The 21,634-nt window shown below is 39.0% G+C and overlaps 2 protein-coding genes across 5 annotated transcripts; one reads left to right on the forward strand and one right to left on the reverse strand.

Moving 5' to 3' along the window:
• Positions 1-462: 462 nt before the first annotated feature.
• rad51ap1 (RAD51 associated protein 1) lies at positions 463-3,949 on the reverse strand. 4 transcript variants are annotated; one of them, XM_034863734.1, is made up of 9 exons: positions 3,573-3,949; positions 3,409-3,455; positions 2,697-2,826; positions 1,754-1,857; positions 1,506-1,595; positions 1,248-1,376; positions 982-1,167; positions 748-888; positions 463-645 (listed from the first exon to the last, which is right to left on the reverse strand). In XM_034863734.1, the coding sequence occupies exons 1-9, from the start codon at positions 3,587-3,589 to the stop codon at positions 521-523; spliced, it is 969 nt and encodes a 322-aa protein (XP_034719625.1). In that variant the 5' UTR covers positions 3,590-3,949; the 3' UTR covers positions 463-520. The 4 variants fall into 4 exon arrangements, with proteins under 4 accessions (XP_034719625.1, XP_034719626.1, XP_034719624.1 ...); XM_034863735.1 differs by having other exon boundaries at positions 748-885; positions 3,573-3,947; XM_034863733.1 differs by having other exon boundaries at positions 748-885; positions 1,754-1,860; positions 3,573-3,945.
• Positions 3,950-17,300: 13,351 nt separating this feature from the next.
• On the forward strand, positions 17,301-21,628 carry LOC117938987 (fibroblast growth factor 6-like). Its single transcript, XM_034863998.1, has 3 exons — positions 17,301-18,103; positions 18,611-18,714; positions 21,329-21,628. The coding sequence occupies exons 1-3, from the start codon at positions 17,761-17,763 to the stop codon at positions 21,503-21,505; spliced, it is 624 nt and encodes a 207-aa protein (XP_034719889.1). The 5' UTR covers positions 17,301-17,760; the 3' UTR covers positions 21,506-21,628.
• The last annotated feature ends 6 nt before the right edge of the window (positions 21,629-21,634 follow it).

Consider the following 21,634-nt stretch of genomic DNA (forward strand, 5'->3'; position numbering starts at 1 on the left):
GGGAGGGGGGAATACACCTCAAGTGCAGTGGTGTAGTCTAACAAATTGTAGTGGGTATCCTGAATCTGCCTTTGGGGGAGGGGGGCATGTCATAGTGGGGGGTCTAGCTGTTCTCCCCCAGGGTTATTTTGAGCATCAAAGACTTAATTCCCTGCATTAAGTTAAATTATATTCATCAATTTACACTGCAAATACCTTTATGACAATTCAAAATACATCAAACATATAATGGGAAGTATGTTGTTGCGTATCATTGCATTTTTAAGTGGGTATATGGAAATCCTGGAGCTTTCTTAGTGGGCATACTGCGTATACCTGCGTATCACGTAGACTACACCACTGCTCAAGTGGCATATGTGAGAGCATCGTGGGAAAATATATCCTGGGAGTTACTTTATATGTATAGTTGTGACAATAGAAATGAATAATTTACAAGCATACATTTTTCCCTTCTTTCAAAAAAAATAAAGCTAAAAAGGACAACAACAACAACTGACATACAGGGGCATCCACAGACAGGTCAGTGACTTGCAACACTAGGATGAAGAGGTTTGACTCGAACAAGACGGGACAGTCCAAGCCGCAGACCCTGACCTGGAGACTTCACTGCTGGACTGGATGAAGGGGGACTTCCACCAACTTGAGCTGGGGTGAAAAAAAAGGTAATAACATTAGCATTGGATTTATTAAAAATATACTGTAAGCATCTCTAAAGGTTTATATTTAGGTATCCCTGCAGGTGTTTACCTGGAGGGTTCCACTTGGGTATCCTGCCCCCTGCTGGGCTTAGAGATAATGCAGGTTTCGATGTGGAAACTGTGGAGGATGGAGCAGGTCTTTTGGTTGCAAGTTTGGCTGTTGGAGGACTTCTCACCGGTGTGGTAGCTGGTGTGAGACAAAGTAGTTCTCATGACAATGACTGAATTAAATTACCATTACAGCCAAAAGCTAAATCTTCTTTGATGAACTTAAGGTACGTACCTGCTGCCTGGGATTGAGATGTTGATGGTTTTGACGGTTGCTTTTCTTTTTTAGAGACACAAGGCTTTTTGGTCTTCTCGTTCTTGGTAACTCTATCCTTCTTTTTTGTTTTGCTGACTTTCTTCACTGTGAATTCCTCATCTTCGCTCTCAGATGGTTCACTGAAATCCTCATCACTTTCTGACTCTGCAAAGGATTAATTATTTTACTGATGCAAGAAAATAAGTCATTAAACAGAAAACAAGTATTAAGTGAGGGATAACAACCTGGTGTCAGTTTGGGCTCATAGTCTTCATCTTCATCCTCGAACCTTTTCTCCTCAGTGCCTTTAGTGGAAACCTTTCGCTGTCTGGAAAGGCCAGGTGGCTCTTTTTCTGATGTGATTTCCTCCAGGCCTAAAGAAAACACAAAAACCACCGAAAATATACATACCATTTCTATCCTTAATTTCACAAGATTAAATTCAATGTATTTGGTAAACGTGAGAAAAATGAAATGTGCAATTATAGAAAAAGGGAATCTACCCAAAACTGCCAAATCCACACTGCAGTTGGACATGTGCAAAGAAGTTGGATCTGTGTTTTCAACTACAGGAACATGAACCTTGAGATCTCCTACAGAAAATTAAATGGATTTAAGCTGATAACTTTTAACTATAAATATATATATATATATATATATATATATATATATATATATATATTACTATACTATATATTACGTATATGTGTATATACATGTGTATACACACATTTTCAAGCTAAAATCATACCTTTACTGGTTGGCGACTGTTCCTTTATCCCATCTTCATTTTTAAGCAAGGATAGTGTAATGGCTGCTTCTAGATCTCTTTCATACAACTTCACATCTAATGGTCTTCTGAGAAAAAAAACATGCATAGTTAATGTATATAATTTAAAAACATTACTCCTCAAATACCTTTAAAAAACAATTGATAGATTATTTTACGTCTTTTGGACTCATCACATAACATAAATAAATTACATACTATGGTCCACATTATGCTTGTTCGAGAAGACTTGCCCCTCGCCTGTAAAGTGGATGAGAGCAGGCAGCAGCAGCCGGGGGCGGTGACAAAGATCTGCCGTAGAGGCGGACACTTTCCAGCTGACAGGAAGTCAAAGAAACACTCGCATCCTGTTAGGTCCGATTCTGATATAATAAAATGTTATCAGACCCATCTATCAGCTGGTTTATTATGACAGAGAAGCTGTCAAAATGCTCTACATGTGATCTGTTGCTGATGTTAATAAACAACAGACTGTATATGAGCCGTGACTGAATGGATTAGGTCTCTGACTTCTAAACGTCACTATCAGGTACACAACCTTGGGTTTGTACAGAATAAGCTTTTAAATCAGAGAAATGTCAATTAAAATCCCTCCGATTCAATGAAAGATCATCATGTTAAGTCCATTCTGAATCAATCAGTTGTTGAATCTGAGAGGCCGGCGTTTCCCAGCATGCTCTGGGTCCGCCCGGGTTGTGCAGTCGGTGAAAAGCAACTACGCTGCCTGCGTCTCAAACCTGCGGCCGCCTTAATCTCGTGAGGTTATCTTTGCCCACGGGTGCATGACGTCAGTGCAAGTCGGGAACAAATCTAACACAAATCTAACCGGGATGCAACGGGCGGCGATAGCCGATTCTGCGCAAACCTGGCTCATCTCGAACAAGCCTATTACCTTGTCACCTACCTGGTCTTCTGGCTCAGTGTGGATTGTGATTTTGACTCTTGACTGGAGGACTTGCTTGATGATTTCTTGTTCTTGTTCTCCTCTCTGGCCTTTTTGCTGGGTGGAGCCTTCACAGAGGCAAAATCCTCATCTGTCAACATGAAGACATGACATGACATGGGGATATGTTAGTGGTGTTTGCAGACTGAGTTTGTTACTGTATGATAATGGCAATATTCCCACTTGTTTACATAATTTCCTATTCATTTGGCAACTTTTTAGATATGTACTTTGTCAGATTTATATTTTATACATAATTAATTGTCATATCATCAAAATCATTATCCTGAAATCCCTGAAATATTGTGATGATATTTTAGGGCCATATCGCCCACCCTTACTGTCTATCTGTACCAACTTTTTTTACTTTAACGTTTATGGGCATCTCAAGTCTGCAAACTGAGCTGTAACTGGCACCATTTGAAAAACTGACTTCTCCTGCCCCTAACGTTAAAGGTTTGCATTGAGTAAACCCAAAAGGATGCAACGATGCGCTGCCTGAACCTAGTACAGCTAATATTACAGTCTAGGGGGAATTGTTTGATTGGGTTTTATAGTCAACATTGCTTAAACCAATACTATCTAGACTCAGGCGAACTCAGTAAGCTTTGTCTACAATACTTGTGAAATACACAGCTGTATCGTTATATGTGAAAAAGAGGCCATCACTTACCATCATCGAAGTCCTTTGCTTCAGAGTAACTCACAACTGTTGTCTTCCTGTGTGTAAACAGTAAACAACGTGTTAGCATTCAAAAGACATTAGTTGAGTTAATCAAAATCAGGCAAAGACAATGACAACGAATTAGGGTTTAAAAGGGTAGCTAATTTACAAACCTTGATGGTCGGTCCATTGCTCGTAAAATCAAGAGTTTTTTTATTTAGCTAACATTAACAACTGACTAGCTCGGTTAGCTAGCTAGCTGTTAGATACGTAAACACAGAACAAACACAAGCCAACGTTGTTTGTTACCTGGAGAAGCTAACCTAGCTAACTTTAATAGTTAAATACTAACATGCGTCCAATCCTTCACCGGGTCTTCACAAAGGTCTAAACTATCTATGTAGCGAACATGTTAACTATGCAATATATATTAATTATTAATGTTACTTGTGTCACTCAAAAGCCAACTGAAACGCTTAGCTATCTTCTGTCTGCAACTGTCTATGCTTTCAAACAGCCCGCCTGAACTAAGGAGAAGTGACGTTCTGTTGACCAATTTGACGAATACCGGCAGATTCGTTTACTAGGATGTACTGGCATATCATCTATATGGCTCCTCTAAAGAAAATTCAGACTGAAGCGAACATTGGTAAGTGTTAGATGACTTGGTGTTCAAACTGGGTTATTACTCAAGTGGCACTCATTTTACAAAAGAACGTGTTGAATCTGCTTCTCTTAAATACATTGACGTTGTTTATTGCTAGCTAGATGAGTGGACTGGGCTAAGGGTAGATGTGCCCAATCCGTTTGTTAACTTTGTGTTTTTGGACATTAGATTTGAAGAAAGTATAACATATGTAAGTATATGGAGTCGAAATAGTTAGTATGTGTTAATAATAATATAATGAATGTAGCTGTGTTAATGCCGTGTCAATAGCTTTCGGCTTAAATGTAGAACTGTTTAGTGATCCCATACAGATACAGGTAACGTTAACGTAAATAGCGTAGGTTGACTCCAATACATTAGTAGCTAATATTGTACTGATTAATTAAAACACCAGATTGCAGATAACGTAAATTAAGCTAGCAAACAAGTTTAATTTGTCCTCAAACAACTTCAGTAAAATATAAACATCTACAATTACTGTAATTACTACACCACAAATCCAAATAAAACCATTATTAAGATAAAGGTAACGCTAAATTGTGAAAAGTGAAATATGAAGGGGTTGCAACTAACAATTACATTCATTATCTGCTAACTATCTGCTGCTTTTCCATTGTCAATCTAAATAAACTAAAGCTATTATTATTATTATAATTATTATTATAATTATAATTATTATTATCATTATTATCAACTGCATACTTACTGTAGTTTGGTGATATGATTGCAACTTACTTTACATCAGAGCCTAACTGTACAGTATTAACTCACCACATATACAGATATACGGCCACATATGTTGGCTGATAAGTAACAAGACATTTCTGTCATAAAATGCTGGATTACCATGTTGTCATTTAGAAACTGCTTTTACACAGTTTGTCCAGCAGAGAGCGCAAACAGCAAGTTTATTTTTCCATCTGTATACCACAAGGCAAGTTTATTTATTTAGCACATGTCATACACAGAGGCAGCTCACAGTGCTTTACATAATGAAGTTTGGTAAGAAAGACAGGTAAGAGAAATAAAAGTGCATAGAACTTGTCTTTGTGCTTTTGCGTAAATATTTCCTCTCGCCAGTTAAAAAGAGGGACTTTTTGAGACAGGGCATGCCAAAGAGAGTCTAAAGTAGTTCCTCATCCCACACCTACAGCACCAGGCTGCCAAACCCAAAAGGAACATGTAGGTGTGTGGGGGCTCAGATTGAGAAAGAAATTAAACATAATTTACCTAAAAACATAATTTACCTAAAAATATTTATATTTAGAGATTTAAAAAAGGAAAGGCATTATATTTATTGTTCAAACTATACAGTGTAGCGAGGTGTCAAATAGTATGCTAATATGTATCGTCAACTGTCCACTTTCAAAATACATTTGTGTTATATGCATGTAAATACATCTTTCCATGCAGTTTTTACAGATTTAAAACAAATTGCTGTGGTTGTTATACAGATTTGATCTTTGGATTGAATACCACATCTTATCCAGTTCAGCCAGCTGTCCAGCAGATGGCAGTAGGAGTCTGATGCTTGAGGGCCTTAGATCAGAGGTACAGACACTGACCTGCTATTGCCATGAACATGACATGTCTACAGCCACTCAGTCGCCCACTCTCAGGGCGGTAGCAATCCCGGCTCCCTCTGAAGGGCAGTAAAAGGGAAATCGCTCCTTTTTTACTGCACGTCTAAGAGAGCACCAGCAGTCCCTAAAGGTTGTCATTTTCCAGTTTGTGAGTGGGTGGCTGTCGGCTGCGGTTTGTCACACAGTGAACCTGGACTGAGACATTCAAGGGTGTGATGGTCCGTGTCTTTGGACCCAGACGAGGGAGGAAGACATGCAGCCATGGGGCCAAAGGTTCCTGTGGTCACACATTCCTAAACTCCTCCAGTGCTGCCTACAGTTATGACTAAAATATCAGATCCAGTCATGCAAACACTGCGGACACAACAACATCACATTTACATTCACGCACATAGATGTTTACGTTGTGCTCCTGACGAGATTGTTGTCCTTACCACCTGAGAAATCGTCCCTTTTTTTGTTTACTAAAGATTATTTTTGGAAAGTTTATGCCTTTTGCCGCCGCATCGAGGAGTACACCTCCATATATGGGCGCCTGGGTAGCTCACCTGGTAGAGCAGAAATCATTATCTCTTTGCTGAAGGTAATCATGAGATGACAAATCCATGTATCTGGTACTTCTACTTCTGAAATGATTTGGGTTTATGTTTATGGAGTAAACTTGGACCGCCTCCATATTTAATGTATGTTCCCAAACAAAGGCAGGTGGAGACCACAATATGGTCCCAAACAAAGGCACGTTGAGACCACAGTGTAGGTTTCACTTAACTAAAAGTAGAAATACCCTCCTTGTTTAAGACTCTGGTAAAAGATGCCTACTGAAAATTGTCCTGAGTTAAAAATATTTAGGTATGTGATGTTAAATGTTCAAAAAAAGTAAAGTGTGTATTGTGCTGTGCATTTAGTTCATATATATTTGTACTCAGTGGTACATAAATTATTCACTTAGCCAAAAATGAGCAAAAGTAAGAAAACATTGAGCTACTTTCCTTTCTGTTGGAACTGAAATGTTTGTAATGTCCTCTTAAAATCTTTCCTTACAAAATGTCCTTTCTTCAGAGCGCTTACTTGAGCTGTTCACTTTATTTCCCTTGAATTGTCTCTTTTTTTTATCCTTAATTACCATAGTGTATTTTATTCATATCCAGGAAGCTAGTAAGAAATTAAAGACATTTTGGTTTAGTTAAAGTACATGTATGATTTATTTGTTTTTGGTTATGTCACACAGTAGATATATAAAACATGAAGTTGTTGCTAGTTGCACAGGTAAATAGGGTCTTTCTATAACTAAGTTGTCACATATTTAGTTAGTTTTGTTTGATCAAAATAACTAACTAAAATAGCTAACTTGAAAAGGTAAATGTAATAGCTGATGTAATAGCAACATTTTGGTACAAGACCATAATCAGGCAATATATGAAATTTATACAAACATTTTAAGATATCTTACAGACTTATAACTGTGGCTTGTATCCGTGGCACCAGCTGGCATTATTACCAGACTATTTTGGAATTAGACATCCAGCTAGATTTACTTGCCTAGTGGAGAGTTGTTGGGTCATCAGTGGTCTGAATTTGAGATTGTTAGTTGGAAGTGGTCAGGAGGCAGTTTTCCCCCTCAACCACTGATGTGAATGCCATCATTATGTACTGTATAGCATCTCAGAGTGGTAGTTTGTGTGGGGCTCTCTCCGTCCTGTGCCGTTGTCCTTGTATGGTTATTCCGCGGGTGGAGACTGCAAGTGTTGTTATTTACATTCTACGCCGAGCCAAGAAAAAATAGACTGGTTTTTTAGTAGTGAGATGTTTTCAGTTGAAAGGTTGCCATGTTTTGCAGGAATAAGATGCAAGATAATGTAATAAAAAGTACTGCAAAAGAGGTGATTTGTGAAATTTTCTTTACTCATATACTCTTCTTATTTACGTTTGCTGCATGCTGGAAGTGTTTTCCGCTCATCATGGAAACAAAATGCTCTCTCAGTGACAAAATTCCTTGGCATTCTGCAGTTATTTACAATCCTCAAACTATATATGTCTTCTGAAGTTCTTTCAGATATCCGGCTGTGTTGCAGTGTCAGTGTGGTGTTGTTATTTTAACCTAGAAAAGCCCTTGCATCCGATGTCTTCAGTCACAGACCAGTGGCCGCAGCACAGCCGCAGCAGCCACGGCTTTAGCCAGCGAACCAGAGTGGGCATACACATCTGTCAATCAGTGGCTTCCGGAGTTAGTTTTTTTTAAGACGTTGTCTTCTTAAGTGCATGCTTTTGCTGGCTTTTTGTTTTCGGAGTACACACGCGGCAGCCACAAAGCTAATTGCAAGGGATATGAGAGACTGGAGAGGAACAATCAGGGAGAGATTTTAGTGTGGGCTTGTGACAACCGCAATGTTGATAAGTGCTTTTATTGAAGACACGGTAAAACCTATACTGTGATGTAAAATGGATTTAAGTTACAAGTCTTATTATTGCACAAGGTTTTGGGATTGTTTAAGGTTACATACCTTACATACATAGGGACTTTTGGTCTGTTACGTTTATAAGGTATTTAGAGTATGCTAGAGCAGTGGGTCTCAACCTTTTCCACTTGTGACCCCTCGTCACAGGTCATGGCCTAATGCTGCGTTTGTGTCGGGTTGGTGGGTGGAGATGGGAAAGGTTCCCATGTTAGCGATTTGACAGCACTCACACCATCAAGATGGTTGTGTGACTATAGAGTTGTTTGTCGTGAGAATTAAAATAGTATGACAATATAACATCATATCCCGTCATTTGAGGTTTATTACACTGAAGGATTGTTTTGGCTGATGTGAGCCATCCATGAGTGTTTTTCACTTGCTCGACTACTGGCTATATCTACCCACAACACAGGCATGTAAGCACTTTTATGTACAGATTTTATTTTTACACCCCAAATTTACACATAAAAGTCTGTTTTCCGGTCTTGGGGCCCATGGTCCGGTCCGGACTACGGCATATGGACTGAAAATGGGTGGTATAAAGCTTTTTGTGGGTGCAGAGGGAGCTGTGTGAAGTTTAATAAATTAAAGGTGCTGTATGTAGGATTGTGAAGATCCAGGTTTCATTTGGTTGAAGAATTTTCATCTTCAACTTCTCAGTTGCCAAAATTAAACATTTATGTCGTGGACTTTTTAAATTGAAATGTTTAGCATATTTGCATATCAATAATTTGAAGATTAACACATATTAAGGAATGATCAAATACCAGTCCCTCCAAGATATCAGACTTTTGCTGCCCAAAATGCCTGATGTTGCGGGAGCTTTTGTAAAGCAATTGAAATCATAGTTGTAATGGTTTTTTGCAACAAAGTTGTGGGAGACAGAAAAAAAGTTGTGTTTTTTTTCTATAGTTATTTAAAAATTAAAACAAAATTTGTTGGGGGATAGAATAAAATTACTTCAGGTTGAGTTTTTCTAGTAATCTTACCAAAAAGGCTCAGGATGCTGCAAATCAAAAATATCTGTTAGTGGCTTGTTGATCTTTACATTGTTAGTTAGTCTGCTGGGCTTGAGCAAATCAGTAAGTAATTTACTGCACAAGAATAAAGACATTGCTGCTTGTGTTTTTGGGCAGCGTTATTGGCAATATGAGGTCCTGGATCAGGACTCTGCAGTATGATTACCGGTGTATGTGTTTACAAGACGGCAGGGATATAAACAGCATCAAAGGGGCCGGCAATAATTTAACACTGCAAGTTTTACAGCGTGACACCATCCAAAATAGCATTTGTAACGTAGCATTGTTTCCTCCACTCCAGTGTGGAACTTGAAGGGCACACAGGGAGCAGTCTCATTAGGATGACCTTTTAACAGGGAGGTCACAGGCAAAAGGACACAAGCACATGGGACCTCAGTGACTCGTCATGCCTGGGATGCACTGCGCTTACTGTTACCTCATTTGTTGATAGATCAGCTGTATCAGATTCTCTGTTTTGCATTTCCCACAAAGTATACAATGCACAAAACACACCCATATTTGATAATAACAAATAGTGTCCACACAAGTTTGACAGCAGCATGCTCTCTGTGGACTTAACTGTTGTAAGTCCTAGTTCCCTCAAAATGACTCTTACTGCACAATGAACATGTAATCTCTCTGTCAGTAAAACATAGTTTCAACCTTTTCACTGTAAAATCAAGAAGTGATCAGCCGATAAGGCAAAGAAAATAACAAAGACACTTAATGTAATCTAAAGCTCTGGCTCAGTGATCTATGAGTAATCAAATTATGCCCTGAAGTTATTTTCTTTTGATATTCCACTGAGACACAGTAGCTGCAATGCAGGGGATAACACAGTTTACCATGTTTAGCTGAACATCTGGTCAGACTATTGTTTCAGAGGAAGCTAAGCTCATTGGCTCAAGCTTTGAGAATTTCTATTCCAAAAAATATACTTCTCAAAAGTAAAGCAACATTGGTCCCAGTCAAACCACATGCCAGCGTCTCAGTGCTGCAATGCAGTGAGTTATCATCACTGACAGGCACTGGGTGTCATAACATCTGTTTGACACCAGAGGGCGATGTCCACATGTGAGAGGGTTGAGGTGCAGAAGGAGTTTTTTTTATGAAGTGTGACAAGAAAATTTTGTACAACTGACAATCATCCAAAATTAAAACATGTTGCAGAACCCCTCCATGCTTTATTAACCAATTTGTTTCAGCCATCTTGCCCTAACCAGGGTGGTGTCTGATCTTAGTTCCATATTTACAGTCAATTGATCAGTCAAAAGCAACAATACCATAAAACTGGCGTAGTGGATGTAAACATTTACAAGAGTAATACAAATATTCCTAAATAGAAAAAATGCAACATTACAACCAACTTTTTCATCTGCTTTTCGCAGAGGTTGTCACCACAACAGGTGCTCCATCCTCCTCTTCCTCCTGTCATTCCATCACTACCGAGTTTCCCGCTCCGCTCATCATTGTTGTCTTTGGTTCATTGTTGCTTCAGTGTACCGAGTCCGTGAAACTAAAACAGCTAAATGGAATTCAACCATCATTCATTTTATTATTTACACCTGTGCTTTTCCTACTACGACAGCTCAAAATGTCTGACGTGAAATTAGCTCATCTTTTGACGGCTGCCTACTTGCCTTTTGACCCAGTGAGGAGAGTTTTACCACACCTGTTAGCAACCTGCTTTGGGGCCTGTGAGTGTTACAAAGGTTAAACTAGTTACGAAACTTTGTGTAACTCAATAAGGTCTGCAATAGGGCAAAAGAAAAATTTTGGACATATAGTTTAAAGACATGTCCTTGGGATCCTGCATTTTTCACTATTATGTGATGTTTTAGTGATTAGATGATCAACAAATGATTTGTTTATGGAAATATTTGTTAGTCCAAACCTATGCCACAAATTATGAATCCCTTAGTCACTTTTTTGTAAGGTTCAAACTAGTAAAGTTAAATAAAACTGTTCTGGGAAAACCACACCTTGCCACTCATTCTTCAGGAGCATTCTAAACTATCATTTTGTATTAGTTGCTCTCCAGGACAGGCCAAACCCTTGATCAACTCCTTGTGGGTTTGGATACCTTCCGGCAGGGGCCGCGACAAAAATAAATGATCCAATCTTTGTTGTGCTGGCAAAAATGACAGTAGCTCTGTCCAGGATGACTCACTTTCTCAGCAGTGTGACGCTCTCCCCTACCCATCAGCCAAATTACCTTGATCCTCCGCTCATTGCCGCCTCTCGCCCACCCTCACTGTGGAGCAAGGTGGTCGCATCCTCAGAGCTGGCGGCGCTCTTTACATCCCATAGGGGTGAGAACGTGCAAAGCAGTGAGCAAATGTGTTGAGAGAATTCCTCACATTCTCCTGCTCGGTCCTGGAGGCCTGGCTTGGTGTTGGGTTCCTGGGAGAGAGGGAAGAGGAGCCAGGGGGAATCGGCTGCCGACTCAGCAGCTGACACCTCCTCTGATCTCTATCTCTTCCTACAGCCATAAACCAAACTGTCTCCTCAGCATGGTGGCCACGTAAACAGCTTTCCTCGTGGTCTTCATAACTTGGTTATGGCAGAGATGTGGCACCGAGCAAACCTCAGCCTCAATGTTCCCATATGTCATATTTAGTTATGAAAAGAAAAAAGAAAATTACGTCAATGCTCTCAGGAAGATATTTCATTGATAAATATGGCATCTGTTTTTGTCCACAGAAATGTAGTTGATATAATGGGTTTGTTGGCAGGTCTTCGTGGAGCCTGAATCAAGGGCATCTGCAAAATCTGCACAGTAAAACTTACCCCGACTTTTTTAGGACTAACGCTTTTGTGAATCGACAACCCTGCTGAGCTTGCACCCTTCAGGGCAGCGCAGCTTACCATGTAAGGCGAACAAAACCGTTTGGTCATATCTTTAAACAGACGTTTTCGCATCTTTCAGCTCTCTCGGGATCCAATGTGATTACTTAGCTTAAATGGAGATCAATGGCCACGGTGGGAGGCATTTAACATTATTCAAAGTGCATGGCTATCTATGACTTTTACTCTTTCCCCGCTGCGAGTTCTAGCGTGACTTCTAGCTTTTTTGCCATAGCCGTGGCGTCATCAAACATAAGAGTAATTATTTTCGGTTTTGGATTTTTTAATGAAATTTACCAATACAGCCATAATATACATCAATGCTCCCTAAAACTATTTCATTAGACAATTGACAATATTTCTTTCCATAACCAAAGAGATCTCCGTCAGATCGTCGTTTGCTTACAAAATGATTTTGAAAAGATACAAAAAAGGTCTGTTGTTTATAAAGTTAGTTTTTTCTGCCAAAATAGGATACATGACATAAATCCTTTTCACCTTAACTTTTTTGTTTGGCCACAGGATTTTGTTCCTGGGAACTAGGGCTGCAAGAGACTATCAACTATTTTCATTATCCATTCATTTTTGACATATTTTCTCAATTAACTGACCAATAGTTTGGTCTAGAAAATGGAAAACGCCCACAGTGCAAAACGATTTTTTTAAACTTAATTTTTGTTTGAAAAATGATGACAATAATTAGTCGCAGATTGATTTTTTTTGTCGTTTGACAACTAGATAAATTTAGAACCCTACCCAAATGGGATTTTGAGACACATGATGGTTTTAGATGGGAAAACATTTAGCTGGACTAAAATGTTGCACCAATATGCATACTCAGAAGGCTGCTTTCTTTTATATAACTTTAATAAAGAATATTTAATATGAAACATTATTATAGATTATACATGCAATGTATTATATTGTCAACCAATTCTAGAAATTAACTATCAAAATAAAAAGATATTATATTGTTTATAGCTAAAAAGAACTGTATATTCAGTGTCAGTCAGTTGCTGACCATTTAAATAAAGCACTACTGCACATTACACAGATGTCTAAATCACCCCAAACATTGTTTTCTGCATTATTTGTTCTGTTCTCATATCGACACAAATTGGACAACATATACGCCGATAACGATGTTTGTGTTGGCCGACCAATAATTGGGTTTTATGTTAATTTACTAATTGTTGTTCCAAGTCTTGGTGTTACATGACTAAAGTGACCTAAATGTTACGATTGTTGACCAAGTTTGAGTCTAGCATGCGGTTGTGAGTTTTGTTTTTTTGGTTGCTGCTGCTCTATACATTTAGAAGTAGTTACTGCGTTTTCTTACTCCAACTACCTTGGATGTTTGACTGAATACCTTGCTGATAGTCATCCAAACAATCTGATGACAGATGGGTCTTTTTTCTTTAAGAAGGTACAGTTTACCTGACTGACATTATAGTAAAAATGGCGGTGTCATTGGTTGGGATTTATAAAAGTCACCTCTGCCTTGCTTCTTTCCCCTTAGTCACTCTACGCTCAATTTAGCAGCAGACACATCTTTCTCTGCAAGGTGCACAAGCTGTATCCTTGAAAAGATATTTTTACTGGCAACACTCCCTTCTGACAGGCTGGTTTTTGTCTCCTCTGTGCAGCTCAAACCTTGACACAATAATACTGAAAGAAGCAGAACAGATCTCCTAATGTACTCTAGCTTCTGCGTATGTTCTAATAACTAGACATGCCAGTTAGTATCAGGTTCCCAGTGGATTGGCTGTTTCTCTCCACTGTGTCATGACTTTACAAAGCAGCATAGAATAAGAGCAGTGCAGTTTTTGGCTGTTGAATTATACATTAGCTTATTCAGCAAATATCTGAACCCCTGAGCTCCTTTCAGGGTGGCACCTTTACAATTTTACAAGCCACTGCTCCATTGAAGCCAATGAAATCCAATTGTTTAGGATCGATCTCGAAATTACTGCTAGCTGCTCTATAAATGTAAAGTTTTCTTACTCGAGCAAATAATCTTATACATTTTCTTACTACTGCTGGGATTTGAAAATTGTAGTCTTTATGTGAAGGTCTGTGCATTGGTTGTGTCGTCTGTACAAACATAAACAGTTGGACTGAGTATTATTGCTCGTCTATGCCAGTGATTCTAGTGTCATTCCAGGGAAATCCCCAGCTGTTGTTTCAATCTCGTCTTTTAAACCCCACGTTAATAAAACTGTAATTAAAAAAGCTTTGCATCCTCCTGTATCCAGTTACTTACACTTTGGGAATATGCAAAAAAGCTGTTTGTATGGCTGTTCCCTCTAGTCCATTTTCTGATTGGTGTGTGTGTGTGCACTAAATAGATCCTATGATTGCAACAAAGACAGCTGACCAGACAGTAGTAAACTGCCGACACTTTTCTCTTGCTTGAGTCTCTAGTTTCTAGTCAATTCTAGTCAACTCAATTTGGTGTGTCATGTGGGCAAGTTTCCATCTGGCTCTTTCTGTCCCCCTGTTGCCCCACTATGACTCTTCAGTTTTCATAGTTCAATATAGTGTTGCTCCAGAATAAAAAATCATGAGTTGCTCAATCGATCAGTTGGTCACCAGAAAAAAAGGATCTGCAACTTTTTGGATAATTGCCTAGTAGTTTTAAAGGTTACTTGTGTTGTTGTATATTATCTTCTGTGCTTGACCCATACAAGGCGTTTAAAATTAGGATGTATCGAGCTCTACTGTTTCAGTTTTCTTGTTTTGTGACCAGTCTTCTTTAATGGGTCCATTGTGAGTGCCCCAAATTTATGGAAGTACAGTGCTAAATCGCTGTACCCCTTTAAGCTGTTTTTTAGGGAAAATACCATACATATGATAGTTTCAGCTTCTAATCTTCTTTGAGAAATTGATTCTTTCTTTAATCTTTAATCATAGTAAATTGGATAAATTTGGGTTTGGGACTGCTGGTCGAACAAAACAATACGTATAGAGCTTTGAATATTTTCTGACATTTTATAGCCCAAACAATTAATCAAGGAAATAAATGCCAAATTAATTAACCATGAAAACTATCGTTAGTTTCAGCCGTATTCTTCTTTGTGAAAAAACACAGGGGCTCTGTGATTTTCAGGTGAACAGTAGTTTATTACTTCTTATCCCACCGTATCACAACAGACATATTACATTAGCATACTTGATGTATGTAATATGTAAATTCATATTTAAGGATAAGTGGTATCTTGCTTCAGGTGTTTTAATAGATGTTATTACCAGAAAGCAGCCTCAGCCGGTATAACAGTGTTAGCTGAATTAATCTCAAGAGCTCAGCACCGTCTCATTAACGGTGCCCACTCTTCATTGATTAAAGTTACACTCTGTCAATAACCAAGTAGTTTTGTCTATTCAGGCTGTCGGTTGCCTCGGACTGCATAGTCATGTGCTTACACAGCAAATCATTAATTTGCTGGTCCAGTGTGGCCCGGTCTATCTGCTCCGTTGGGACTAAAAGGTCCTGTTTTTCTCTTTAACTTCATACATAGGTGTACAGTATATTCTTTATATAACTATAGAAATATACTTTTACATGCAGTAATGTTGACAGCATACAGTGTATCTTTAAGTATATCAAAACATGTACCTGGGACTGTCAACACGCCTAAACACAATTTTGTTGCAATCTACATATATCTCCACATTATATGAAATGTTTTGTTTGTGTTTCCATTATGGGTTGTCTTGCCACGGCTGTTTATCAGAAACAAGGCCTAACTGGTTGCTAAGGTGGGCTTGAGGCTCCCAGGCAGCCGAGAGCACCTCGGGGCCCCAGAGCCTGGTGCTCTGTGACGCGTTGGGAAATCCCCAGAGCCTTCATCTCTTCCCAGCACCCTGCAGGATAGGATGCAAACAGGGATGTTAAGGAGGGTGAACAGAGTGCACTACACTTATTTTTATTTGCTCAATATTTTGTTCACATTTTTGACAGGAAATAGTGATGTTTCTTAAGTTAGATATAAGTTTTTGCATTATGAAGACACCAACTTTTTCCACATTTCCTTCACCACTTTATTTCTGGACCTGAACTTAAAACAATGCCAGGCATTTAATCCACATTTAGTTATTCTGTTAGTCGCAGGGTATGTTACTGTAACAATAATAATGCGCAATCTGACCAGCCAAAATATCTGGTTGTGTAAACTTCCTGAACAAACAGCTAAGGAAGTGTCAGACAGGATTGCCATTTGCTCTCCTGTGACTGTTTTAACACCTTCCTTCTAAATAAGGCAGCAGGCTGCCAGGACATATGACCACCGTCCCGATTTGGGTTCTGGACACAGTATCCATCCGTCCATCCCATGATTGCTCAACGCCAATGAAAGACACACACACACACACACACACACACACACACACACACACACACACAAACACACACACACACACACACAAACACTCACACCCCTCCTGCATGTCTCCCATGTGAGGAAGAGCTCGTCAGGGCAGCCACAATTAGCCACAGGAAGACTGAGAAAATAAGTTGGATTACCTTCAAAATAAAAGCATAGGATAGCACAACTTGGAACATGGGAATTTCTTATTTGAATCACAATAATTTTGGAAGATTGTCCTGAGATGTACGTTTTTATTTATGTTCAAAATAAACTTAACTAACAACTTAAATAAACTTTAAACCTACATTTTAAAAGAAATAATGACTTGGAACCCTGAATTCCTTTTGAGATGAGATTTGTAATTATATTGTTATAAAATGTATACATTTTGGGATATGAAAATGACATTTCAGATAAATACTGTTAGACTTATATAAAACAAAGGATTGTAGGACTCCACCTTGGCCTTAAATGTTTGTTGTTGTTGTTGTTGTTTTTTTTCTTTTTTCTGACCTTATAGAATTAGTTAATTATTGAAAAAGTAAAAGTAAAAAAATAAGAATATCTAAGTTAACCGCAGCCTTTGTGTTTTCATTTGCTGTAGTTCACCTCATTAGCTTCGCCTGACTAAAGTCTTTGTATGTAGTTGTCTATATATCTTTCTTGGACTTTGTTTTAATGCTATTTTTATGATATTTTCATTTTAGCTAATTGTATTTGTATTGCTAATTTAACTTTAAATTGTGGAAGCCATAGCATTTGATTTACATCACGTTCATACTCACATACACAAACCTTTTGGTGACTGTATGAAAGTGTTTATTCAGGTTTTTCCTCAATTGGGTAATTTAATGAATTGGGTTGTGAGACAAAATGATGAAGGTATTACTGGAGTTTTGATGTGTGCAGGAGTCTGAACATGGCCACACTGGGCTTTATTTTAAAAAGTACCACAGGAAACCCTTCTTCTTATTCTCTCTGGCTTGTTTGACGCTGATGTGAATGTGCAGCACCCCCATTATTCTTATTAGAACTGCTGCTACTGCTGGGGTCCTGTAACTCTCTCCTCCTCCCACCTCCTACTTTTGATGGGGGGGTGCAGCTGTGAAGTCATAGTGATGTCATTTTAAAATGTGAGAGTCGGAGCCAAGGTGAGCTGGTTTTGCGGTGAGTGGTGTCCCCTCCACGACCAGCGTTGCCTGTACAGAGGCCCGGAGCGGCGAAAGATGATCATCGCCACCGGCACCAATTCAAGCTCCAACGTGCTCTTTCCCTCTCCTGCTCAGATCTCGGGCTATGGGGCCCTGATCTGCCTTGATCCCATATTAAGCCTTCACCACCACCATGCCAAAGGACAAACAATCAGAAGAGTTGCATTTTTAGGGCAGGTAACTTTGAACACGTGCCCCAAAGGTAAACTGGATGGCCGTTGCGCAAAGGTGCCTCTACAGTATGTCCAGCGGGGCCAGGACGCACTGGACGCTGCCAGCAGTTCTTATACTGTGGACTTCTCTCTGGGGGATCGTTTCATCTTATCCGATTCCGAGCAGGACTAATGCGACTTTTTTGGAAAAGAAGTGGGAGACCCTCTTCTCCCGCTCCTATCTGGGTATAAACGGGGGGAAATCGGAGCTGAATTGGGAGAGTGACTATTTGCAGGGCATCAAAAGAGTGCGGCGACTGTACTGCAACGTGGGCATTGGGTTTCACCTGCAGGTGCTCCCGGATGGCACGATAAGCGGTGCACACAATGAGAACCCATACAGTGAGTTGCATCCGGCAATGCACTGGACCCCAAAAAAGAGTGTACTGTAACCCTATGCGCACGTTGTGTGAAAGTTAGAGCGGGTCACTTGTCTTGCATGCTATTTAATAAGAGGTGTCGGCATAGTTGAAAGTTTCCGAATGCAAAAACAGTGTACTGAGCCCTACATCCGTGCACTGCGAAATATCCTCCCAAGCCAAAAACATCACATGAATGCTTGGACCCAGTTTAGAGGCTAACTTATTTTTACCCCGCGTCCCGCTGCAGCATGACACGCACACAGACCCCACTCAACACGCTGTAAACTACTCCCCTCACAGGGAATCATGTCTTAACAAAGCAAATAGGGGAAAACTCCAAAGGGCTAATTGAGTACAGGAAGCATCCTCCAGTCGCAGTGCACCTGCAAGGTTACACCCATCACTGCTGCATAGGCCAGTTACTCGACTTTGTCCCCAGTCGCAGTGTGCAAGTGTCTTTGCTTTCCTAACATTGTGTTTCGTCTAGGTCTAATAGAGATCTCCACCGTGGACCGAGGAGTGATCAGCATGTTCGGGGTGAGGAGTGGGCTGTTTGTCGCAATGAACAGCAGGGGAAGGTTGTACGGAACGGTACGTTTGTGCGCCACTCCACACACATCCTGCTCAGTGTAAGATGAGTTCATGTAGCTGCTGCATCCGTGGGTTTATGAGCACTGTTGTGTTATTAATATGCTCTGATGATAGGGGGGGGGGGGTTATGTGTCAGAATCTGGCAGTGGGGGAAGAAGTACTCCGATCCTTTACTGAAGTAAAAGTAGCTATACCACAGTGTGAAAATACTAGTTACAAGTAAAAGTCCTGCATTCAAATATATTTTGAATCAAGTAAAATCAAGTATTTTGAATCAAGTAGCCTAATTTTGAAACAAAATATATTAGCATCCAAATATACCTAAAGTATAGTATTAGGCAGATTTCTCAATATAATTTATTATACATTTATTAAAATGTATTTATTATTGGATTGCAACTATTGATGCATTTGATAGATCACTTTAATGTTGTTGCTTTCATGTTTATTTACTGCTAGATTTAAGTCAAATTACTAAATAAATGTAGTGGAGTAAAACATGCAATATTTGCTTCTGAATTGTAATGAAGTATGAAGTAGGAGAGTATCTCCAAATTGTACTTAAGTAGCTTGAATGTTAGTTACTTTCCTCCACTGAATAAAATACCACAAAATGAAAATAAGTTAACATCCTGCACTGGACACTACTTATGTAGAAGTACAAAAGTATCAAAGTCAACAAAATGTAATTTAAATGTCAAAAGTACTACTTATGCAGTGGAATGGCCCCAGTCAGTTTATATTAATATTTAAATGTTGTTAGTGATTGAACATGTCAGTAGCATTGTTATGCAAATGTTCACACATTTGATCTACAAAGCAACTCAGATAGTGTAGTGGAGTAAAAAGTTTAATACTTCCCTTAGAGATGTAGTAAAACTAAAGTATAAAGTAGTATAAAAAGGAGATAATCAAGTAAAGTACCACAACATTGTGTTCAACTGCTGTACTACTGTAAAATATGTGAACTTTTTGGGTTAAAACCAATAGAAGGTTGAAATTTTAACTTAGCTAAGGCATGTTTTGATAAAAACAGGCCAGGTAATGTCTTAGATTACAAAAACACAGTGGTTTTTACGTGATATTAACAAATATGCAGTATAAAATTATGCAGTGGGTCTTTTGATGCATGTTCAAACATCACTTAAAGATTATACTGTCTGTACTGTAGACACCTAAATAAACCTATAATATGTATTATATTGTAATATATTGTCATAAAAGATGTGTACAATTTGAACATGTTTCATAAAACTAATACAATTTAGGAAATAACTCCAGAATTCTTTAGATCAACAGATTAAGGTCAATGTTAACGGTCCTGTTGCTTTGTACAGTAATGGGCCTCTAGCATTAGTTTATTAAAAGAGAACGGTGTGCAGATGGTATTCTTCATTATTTTATGTATTTAATTAGGACAATGCATATTAATGAACATTTCTATAACTGTGCCAGTGTTAGGCAATTGGCTATTTTTCAACTGTAGTCCTACCTAGGATGCATGTCTTTTACGATGAAAGAAACCTGAGCACCCGGAAGAAACCCACGCACGGGGGAGAACACACAAACTCCACACAGAAAGTTCTAGAACGACCTGGATTCGAACCAAGAACCTTCTTGCAGTAAGGCAGAAGTGCTAACCACTTAGCCACTGTGCTACCAAATTGACAATGAAAGATATGAAAGCATTTTTTAGAGCTGGCTATCAAACCTCAAAACTATTTGGGTAATGTTGATTATTAAAAGTACCAAAATCTACTTTTGGTACTTTCTCTTTGAGAAGACAGTTTCTGACTTAAGTCCTCGTTTTTTTCAGTTTTAGGTTTTTTATGTTTAGACAAAGTTGTTGTATGGCCACTTGTGTTTAATCAACATTTAACATTTGAGAAGTTAACGATACTACTGGTATTTTAAAGGCCTCCGTTTCATTCTCTTTGGTGACACCTGTGGCAATAAGCAGTAACTGCAGGTGTGTTTTTGGCTCTCACTTCCCAGAGATCACTTGGGATTATTCTCGGGAATGTCGCCACAGACACTTAGTTCGTAATATTGCAAATGCAGGGGGCTTCCATCAGTGGGACACACGCTCAGTCCCCATTTTGTTACCCCATTCAACGATAGATAGTAACTTTATCATAATAAAAATATTTCTTTATTATTAGGATTAATTCTTTAAGATTTTTCTTTGTTAAATGAAAGAGGGATTTAAGAAAATCAATATCTTAGTGTTATTTTGAGATTGGTACGGAAATTCAGGTATCATTTTGGCACTATACCCTACTCTAGCTCTATGGTTGTAATAAAGGATATACAACTATATTTATTTTGCCCAAATTCTATTCTATAATGTGCCACTGTTTGCTTATGCTGGACATATTTAGCATTTGATCATTGCTTGTTTGGTTGCATTTCTCCTTTTGAATGAGTTGTGATAGTTCAGATAGATATGTTATAAGACTAAAAGCAGGAGGCTGGTATCTTTTACAACATGCCATCTCCTCCAGTTTCCTGCTTTCTAAGCAAGCTGTGAAACCATGCATACCGGTATGTTGTGACGTTCATTCTGTGTCTGCCATAAGATTTATTGACCTCTCTCTCTTTTTGGCATTTATAGAAAGTCTTTGTGGATGAGTGCAAGTTCAAGGAGACGTTGCTGCCCAACAACTACAACGCCTATGAGTCTTTTGTTTACAAGGGCTTCTACGTCGCCCTCAGCAAGCATGGCCGCGTTAAGAGAGGCAACAAGGCCACCCCCGCCATGACGGTCACACATTTCCTCCCGCGACTATGAGAGAAACTGGCAATAACTCAGTCATTTGCACATGTGGATGTTCTTCCAGGTAATATAGAAAGGCATAGTCATGATATACACACTGATGGACTGCGAGAGGATACACAAATATTTATTCTGTGTGTATAT

This window comes from Etheostoma cragini, chromosome 23 (genome assembly GCF_013103735.1).
Source record: "Etheostoma cragini isolate CJK2018 chromosome 23, CSU_Ecrag_1.0, whole genome shotgun sequence".
Taxonomy (NCBI): domain Eukaryota; kingdom Metazoa; phylum Chordata; class Actinopteri; order Perciformes; family Percidae; genus Etheostoma; species Etheostoma cragini.